General features: G+C 55.0%; 1 protein-coding gene across 1 annotated transcript in view; it reads left to right on the top strand.

The window, feature by feature from the left end:
• Positions 1–5,406, top strand: part of TBC1D16 (TBC1 domain family, member 16) — an 11,628-nt gene extending 6,222 nt beyond the window's left edge. Inside the window, exons 9-13 of the mRNA XM_010160523.1 lie at positions 1,286–1,420; positions 2,431–2,617; positions 3,729–3,908; positions 4,434–4,580; positions 5,077–5,406. Of these exons, the coding sequence (XP_010158825.1) occupies positions 1,286–1,420; positions 2,431–2,617; positions 3,729–3,908; positions 4,434–4,580; positions 5,077–5,322 (895 nt within the window). The 3' untranslated portion in view covers positions 5,323–5,406. The remainder of the gene's footprint in view (positions 1–1,285; positions 1,421–2,430; positions 2,618–3,728; positions 3,909–4,433; positions 4,581–5,076) is intronic.
• The last annotated feature ends 2,373 nt before the right edge of the window (positions 5,407–7,779 follow it).

Here is a 7,779-nt window from a genome sequence, read left to right as displayed (position 1 = left end):
GGGAGGCACTGAGGGTGCGGAAGAGGAAAGAGTACTTTGAGATCCAGGAGAAAAGGTAACCAGCTAGCTTCATCCCCTCCTGCTCATCTCTCCCCGGGTCGCAGTAACGCCGCCGGTGTCGCACGGACTGTCGCATTCGGGAGGGAGAGGGATGGTAGAGGAGGTGTATCAGGCACTGACCTCGGGAGACCCTGGAGCTGATGCTGTGTAGCTCAAGTATTATCTCACTTGGGGTCTGGAAACGGGCTCATCAGTGCCATGTAGGGAAGCTTCTCCCATAGCCAAGGCTGCAAGCTTGGTGTGCTTGGTTTAGAACACGGACGGTGAAAATGCGATCTTCTGTTTCCTTATAGAATCACAGACTGGTTTGGGTCGGAAGGGACCTTAAAGATCATCTAGTTCCAACCCCCCTGCCACGGGCAGGGACACCTTCCATAGCCCAGGTTGCTCCAAGCCTCATCCAGCCTGGCCTTGGACACTCCCATGGATGGGGCATCCACAGCTTCTCTGGGCAACCTGTCCCAGTGCTCCCCACCCTCTGCGGGAAGAATTTCTTCCTGATATCCAATCTAAACCTCCCCACTTTCTATTTAAACCCATTGCCCCTTGTCCTGTCACTCCCTGCCCTTGGGAAAAGTCCCCCCAAGCTTCCTTGTAGCCCCTTCAGGCACTGGAAGGCTGCAATAAGGTCTCCCCGGAGCTTCCCTTCTCCAGGCTGAACCCCCCAACTCTCCCAGCCTGTCCCCATGGCAGAGGGGCTCCAGCCCTCGGAGCATCTCCATGGCCCCCTCTGGACTCGCTCCAACCGGTCGACATCCTACTGAATTTATCCTTATAAATATATTTGGATGTGAAAGCAGGGAAGAAGAAGGGATATCTGATTTGGGGAAGTTATTACTGCAAGAACTGTACGTTGGAGGCTCATCTACGCTGGAGAGGGGCAGCAGTATGGTTAATTAGGAGACAATCACAACAGAGAGGAGGGTTCTGGTGCGCCACCCGCAAGGAGCAGTGCAGAACAGAGTCCGGCTGCTTCTCAAGCGGGGTTTGTCGCAGAAAACACATCGTGTCTTCCCATTTATAACCCAGGAAGCTCCTGGTAACGCACTTGGACAGAAAATCTGCTGTTGGGGACAGACCTGCTTGTCTGTTTTTCAGGTGATGAGAGAACTCTGGACAGGGGTATTTTTTCTCAGAAAACTAAAGCTGAAATAAGACTTTCTGATCCTTGTGGCGATCGTATTCCTCTCTTGGCAACATGGTCCTGTTGCTGCTCAATTTTCAGGCTTTCCATGACGCCAGATGAACAGAAGGAGTTTTGGCGTAACGTACAGTTCACGGTAGACAAAGACGTCGTGAGGACTGACCGCAGCAACCAGTTCTTTCGAGGGGAGGACAACCCAAACGTGGAAACCATGAGGTGAAGTGTCTCGTTCTAGTGTCCCAAACAGCGTGTCCTACTGAGGGTATAGAAAACTCGGTAAGCACTCCCGGTCCGGGCTGCCTAGGTCGCTGCCTTGGGAATGCTGAGGTGCGCACGGTGACCGGTACGCAGCAACCAGTTCTTTCGAGGGGAGGACAACCCAAACGTGGAAACCATGAGGTGAAGTGTCTCGTTCTAGTGTCCCAAACAGCGTGTCCTACTGTGTATGGAAAACTCAGTAAGCGCTCCCGGTCCGGGCTGCCTAGGTCACTGCCTTGGGAATACTGAGGTGCACACGGCGACCGGTACCAAGTGATGGAGAAACAAGCACTGGTGCTTTCACTGCTGCTTTAGCCATTTACTTCTTGACACAACCCTGCTCCCATCCCCTTCCCTGCATAGGCGTACAGGAGGGATGAGCCTTCTGGGGCTGTGGGAGGGCCACAGGGCACAACCTGGAGTCTAATTCGCCGCAGCGATGTTTGCAGCAGGGTTTAGCTGTACGTGTTAAAGCTCCTTACAGGAGGGTCGTGTCTCTCTGTACCCGGGACGAGCTGCGTCGCTTGTTCCGACTGCACTGCTCCCCGCGGGCTGTGCTGCGCTTGGGAAACCCTCAGGAGCTCCGTTCAAATCCATCGTCCTAGGCTGCCGTGTGCTGTTCACAGTTCTTGTTGCCCATCTGGGAGCCTCTCTAGATGCAAAATGCTGTCAGAAAAAGAAGGAGAGTTGCAGCTAGGTGTATAGTGTCAGTGTGTCTTTGTTATGTTTCCAGATACAGTTCTTTTTAGGGAAAGTGATTCTGTGGGATGCAGCATGCCGCACGGGCGCTCCAAGGTTCCCAAGCCTCCGGGTTCAGTTGCCAGTTGATGTTTAGGTGGCAGGAGTGACCTGTTGCCCTTCTGCGCTTGGCCTGCTCGGTGGGAGTTGGGGTAGAAGGGAAAGGGCACTGCGCTCAGCTGTGACGTCCCTCTCCGTGTCTCACCTCTCCGTTTGCATCCCTTCTCCAGGAGAATCCTGCTAAACTATGCAGTATTTAACCCAACAATTGGATACTCCCAGGGGATGTCCGACCTGGTTGCCCCACTCCTGGCCGAGATCCTAGATGAGTCGGACACTTTCTGGTGCTTTGTAGGACTGATGCAGAACACGATTTTCATCAGCTCGCCCCGGGATGAGGATATGGAGAAGCAGCTGGTGAGGCTGAATGCTGAGCTCCCTTTAGCCCTTGCTTTAGCTTCCCCTCTCCCCAGTCACGTAGAAGAATGCAGGTACCTGGGCCGGTGGGTTCCAGCATGCCAGATCCCGCTCCAAAGCCACAAAAACACCGATGGATCAAACTGATCCTGGGTGATTTGGGCACTCCCGAGTCACCTACAGCCAATAAACTGCCAGAGCGAAGCTGCCATGGCTGTGCTAAAGGGCTCCTTTCCAAGGAATCTTTTCTGATCGAGCGTGTTTCGGATGCTGCTTGCTTTGTCTTTGCACTTCCCCCGCAGGCAGTGGAGACTCACCGATGCGTTTTTGTCCTGATTCTGGGGCACTTGGTGCGCAGGAGGCAGCAGAGGTGATTGAGCTGCAGCCCTCTTCTTTGTGTTTTTTTTAAGGTCTTAATATTTTTAATCAATTTTTTAAATTATCTCCAAATGAAAAGCCTTATATCTCTGACAGAGTTTCTTAAAATAAGGCGGACCTGTTTAAAAATGGGAATTTTTCAGGTTTTAACATGAATGCGAGTTGTTTTCTGGTTAAGATCCTGAAAAATCCCTTCTAATCCTGAACAATCCTGTCCGGGTGACGACGGCAGCAGTTCCCAGTGGTAAACTTGTGGTGGAACCCCCGTGGGAGGCTGCTGGTGAGGCGCAGTTGGTTGCTGGTCAGGTTTATGCACTGTAATGTGCCTGTATAGTCAGGCTTTCCAAAATCACTTCCCTATAGCTCGGCCTCTGATGAAGTATTGCCAAGGAGAGCGATGTCCTTTCTTTTCCCTAGTTTTTAAGGCTCCGGCCGCTTTCCTCAGCCCTTCTTTCTTCCTTTCTTTCCCCTTCTTTCTTTTCACAATATAGCTGTGGTGGGATCTTCTTTTCAACCCCGTCCTTCCTTGTGAAATACCCATCAGGGCTTATCAGCTCTGGCCTTTAATGACAGATCCAAGCGTGCTCCTGGCTGTGCTATAATAAACAGAACATAAACCTGGAGCTTTGGGCTGGAGAAGAGACCTGTGGCCAGCTCCGGGGATCCCCGGGATGGAGGGTGAGGGCGGCGCGAGTCCTTGTGCGCGTGGCTCAGCTCGGAGCATCTTTTCCAGATGTACCTGCGAGAGCTGCTACGGCTCATGCACCCACGCTTCTACCAGCACCTTTCTTCCTTGGGAGAGGATGGCCTGCAGATGCTTTTCTGTCACCGTTGGATCCTCCTCTGTTTCAAACGGGAGTTTCCAGACGCCGAGGCTTTGCGCATGTGGGAAGCGTGCTGGGCTCACTATCAGGTGAGGTGGAGGTGGGCAGCAACGTGTCCTTTGCTGAACCCTCACCGTCTTGGCCAGTGTTGCAGCATTTCCTTAAAGGCTCTCAGTAGCACAGTAGCCAAAATAAGTGGGTGTTACGGAGGGTCTGTAACTGTCCAAGAAGTTTGTCCGTGGAGCAGGAGGATAGACACTCGCCTCTCCTACTTGAGGGTGTCTGGGCTTCAGAAGGAGGTTTTTCAGGGAATGCTGAACATCCACTTCTGAAGTTCAGACTTCCCTCACACAGCTGGAAAGTGTCTTCCCAAAAATCACTAGTCTGCTTTGAAAGCTGTGCTCCAAACCTGGCTGCTGTGCTGTGACGGCAAGACACTTCGGCTCAGCTGCGATTCAGAATCCTCCAGTAACTCCCTTCCCGAGTATCGCTAGGCAAAACTGGATGGAAGGAGCACAAAATCTCCACTGAGGACACGCTTGTGGAGGCTGGGGAGGTTAAGTCAGACCCCTGCCTCCACCTGCTGTACCCCAGCCCCTGTTTTCTCATTGCAGACTGACTATTTCCACCTCTTCATCTGTGTGGCCATCGTGGTGATTTATGGGGATGATGTTATTGAACAGCAGCTGGCTGCTGACCAGATGCTGCTGCATTTCAGCAACCTGGCTATGCACATGAACGGAGAGCTTGTGCTCAGGAAGGTAAATGCCCGTGGGCTGTGTCAGGTCCGAGAGATGAGTCAGAGCCTTGAGAAAATCAGGGACTGATGCTTCATCCTCCGCATCTCCTGCTTATCGGGAGCCTGGGAGGGTAGGATGCTGCTGTTTGCCTGGAAACAAGTTCTGCAGAAGTAAGAGGTGGTTGTAGAGCGCTTCAGAGGTGTCGGTAAGGTGGGGATTAGCCTTGCACATCCTGAGGGGCAGCAGCAGACAGGGCTCTGTGCCCTGGTGCCGCGGTCCCCGGCCCTACTGGGGCTGGGAGCGACTGCGGCCGTGGGACGTGCTGCTGCCTGCGTGGCTCCTGCGGGCGGGCAGTGTCCCGGGCCCTCATCTCACATCGGGTTTGTGTTCAGGGAGATGATCCTTTGCTGACGCTTTGTACGGTAGCAAAGAGGAGGGGGCAGGGGGTCCCAGGCCACCCCTGCTCTCCCTTTCATGCTGTGGTAAGGAGTGAATGACCGTGTCTCTCTCCCTCTAGGCGAGGAGCCTGCTGTACCAGTTCCACCTCCTGCCCCGCATCCCCTGCAGCCTGCATGACCTCTGCAAGCTGTGTGGGACCGGGATGTGGGACAGCGGCTTCATCCCTGCTGTGGAGTGCTCTGGCCATCACCCCGAGTCCGAGAGCTGCCCGTACGGGGGACTGGTGGAAGAGTCTTCTCCTAAACCAGGAAGCGAAGGCAAGAGAGGCTTGAAAACACGGGACGTCTTTGCTTTCCGAAAATAGCTGTAGAGGAACAGGGTGTGACAGCGGAAGAGGGAAGGGCAGGAAGGATGTGCACGGGAAAATGCTGAAGACAAAAATGGAGGGATAGCTTGTCAAGACTCCTGGGAAGGCAGAAAGGTGGAGACTGGACGAGGATGAAATCACTCTGCAGGGAAAGCAAATTCCAGCGCACCGGGGGTGGAACCTGAACGGCACGCACCGAACCAGGAACAGTGTTTGCACGTGTTTGGATTTGATTTTGATAGAAACATGAATTTTTTCTAGGTCTTTAACAAGGACTTTTTATTCTGCCTCTGGGATTGGACTGGTTAGCAACCAGAACTCTGTCACTTGCTGATGAGAAACGCGAACGCTAGAGAGAGCCCAGCGCAGCCGGCACCGCGTGGGTCAGGTGAAGGAGCAGAGCCGCGGCGGGACCTCTCTGCGACGTCCCCTCAACCGGAGCATACCGCACCCCCCCGCTTCAGCTGAAACGTGCAGCTTAGTGGCTTCTCTCTAAAGCCATAACGACCGTTTTAATTATAATCTGCCAAAAATAAAACTGCGGCCTGTTGGGGCTGCAGGGAAGGTGTCGGCGAGGAAGAACTGGTCACCCTAAGGTCTTGTCTCTCGCCTTTTTTTTATATCGTACACTGGCTGGCCCGATGTCTTCGCCGTTTGTGCAGAAAGTGTGCAGCCCCAGGTCCTGCAGCACTGCTTTTCTGCAGTCAGGGTGTTTCACAGACACCTTTCAAAGTTTACTTCTTCGGGACGTTACAGCAATGCTGTTTCTTTATGCTGACAACTGCAGACTTCAGACACTTGTTTACGGAGTCTGTTGTTCCCAGGATGTTTCCCGATGTGTTTCCTTTGGCTCATCCCAATTACTGCGTGTTTACTCTCCTTGCCTCTCTGTGGGCGATGGCTCATGCACTCTAAGCAGGCTTTAGGCTCTTCAGCTGGTGCTGGCAGCGCCCTCTTCCCCATCCCAAAATTAAAAGGATGTGTGGCGGTGACGTCTGCCGAGCCCCATCTCTGACGAAGGTTTCCCCTGATGTATTTCTGAAAGCACAGCACGTTTCTCCTCTCATCTCCTACAAAATTCGCCAGCTAGCAGCGGAGCTGGGGCCTTGAGCGCAGCCCTATTGCCAAATGTCCTTGCCCAATTCAGTGGCATCCAAAGGTGTGTCCTGAGCCAGTGTTTGTGCCAAACAGAGCCGGGGGAACAGTTTCCTTGAGAGAATGGAAAAGGAGACGAGGTGACGGTGGGCTGCCCGGCCTCGCTGCCTCCCTCTGCACGGCGTGTGACGTCTTGCAGCCTTCCCTGGTTGTCTTGCTCCCTCTCACTTCAACCGTGCTGCTCCCTTACACGACTGTGGCTTGGTCTGGCCGGGGGGAGGTCCGTGCTCACTTTTTGGCTTTGCCTGCCAGGCCTGTTTGTGCATTTAGCAGCACGTGTGGAAGACCCCGTGCCCTCGTGCCCGGAGCCGCCGCAGGAACCTACATCTGACAAGCAAATTTCTCTCCAAACCACCCTGCGAGGCCTTACCCACGGCCTGTTCTGGAGCCCGTGTGCCCCGTACCCGTGGGGAAGCGAGGCTGGCAACTGGGAAACCAACAGGCACCAAGTGCACGCCGCGCTCGGAGCGGGGAGAAGCTGTCACCCTATGCAGGCACCACGCCGAAAACCAGCCGTTGCGTGGCAGAAGGATGGTTTGGCCCCTGATTTGTGTGCCTTTCACTCAGAGGATGAAAACCTTCCCCCGAGAGCAGCGGTGAAACCTGCTGCAGTGTCCCGCGCCTCCAGAACAGCCCGGCTTCCAGAGGTACACGGGCTGCAGGTGGGGACTGCGGGAGGTGACGCCTCGTGTCGGGGCTGGCGGCTGCGTTGCCAAGCAGGGAGTCCTTCGAGATTTGTGGCGTTTCAGTGAATAATAAAAGTCTGTGTGAGGCGCTGGTGTGGTGCGTCGCTGTATAAACGGGGTGCTGTACCCTACAGATGGGGACAGCACGTGGCCAGACGCCGTCCCCGCGGCTTGAGCCGGTTCTTTTAGCCGTACAGAGACGTGGTGGGGGCTGGGTCCGCGTTGCTGTCCCCGGGCTCCGCTGGTTCAGCACACGGCGTGTGCATCCAGATGCGAGCGCTCGGTGATGGTGCCTGAGTTTGGGTTGGAAACCCGCCGTGTCACGAAATGCCAGAAGCATCTCCCTGCGGAGAAGGGAGCCGGGTGGGCACCAGCTGCCCACAGGGACAGCAGGATGGGCATCACTGTGAGGCCTCCGCACCACCATGGCTCATCGGCCAGCGCCAGAGCAGCCGGATGCCTCCCCGGGAGCGTGGCACAGGGAATGTCCAGCCTGCGGGCAGCTCTCCGATGGGCAGGGGCCAGGCAGAGCCCACTTGGGCTCACATCTGCTTGCAGCGGGCTGGGGGGCACCGGCAAACTCCGACTGGTAGATCCGGAGCTGGTTTTGTTC

This window comes from Eurypyga helias, unplaced genomic scaffold, assembly GCF_000690775.1.
Source record: "Eurypyga helias isolate BGI_N326 unplaced genomic scaffold, ASM69077v1 scaffold21570, whole genome shotgun sequence".
In the NCBI taxonomy this organism is placed as follows: domain Eukaryota; kingdom Metazoa; phylum Chordata; class Aves; order Eurypygiformes; family Eurypygidae; genus Eurypyga; species Eurypyga helias.
Note: the sequence above shows the minus strand (reverse complement) of the source record. Positions and strands in the feature narration are given on the sequence as shown.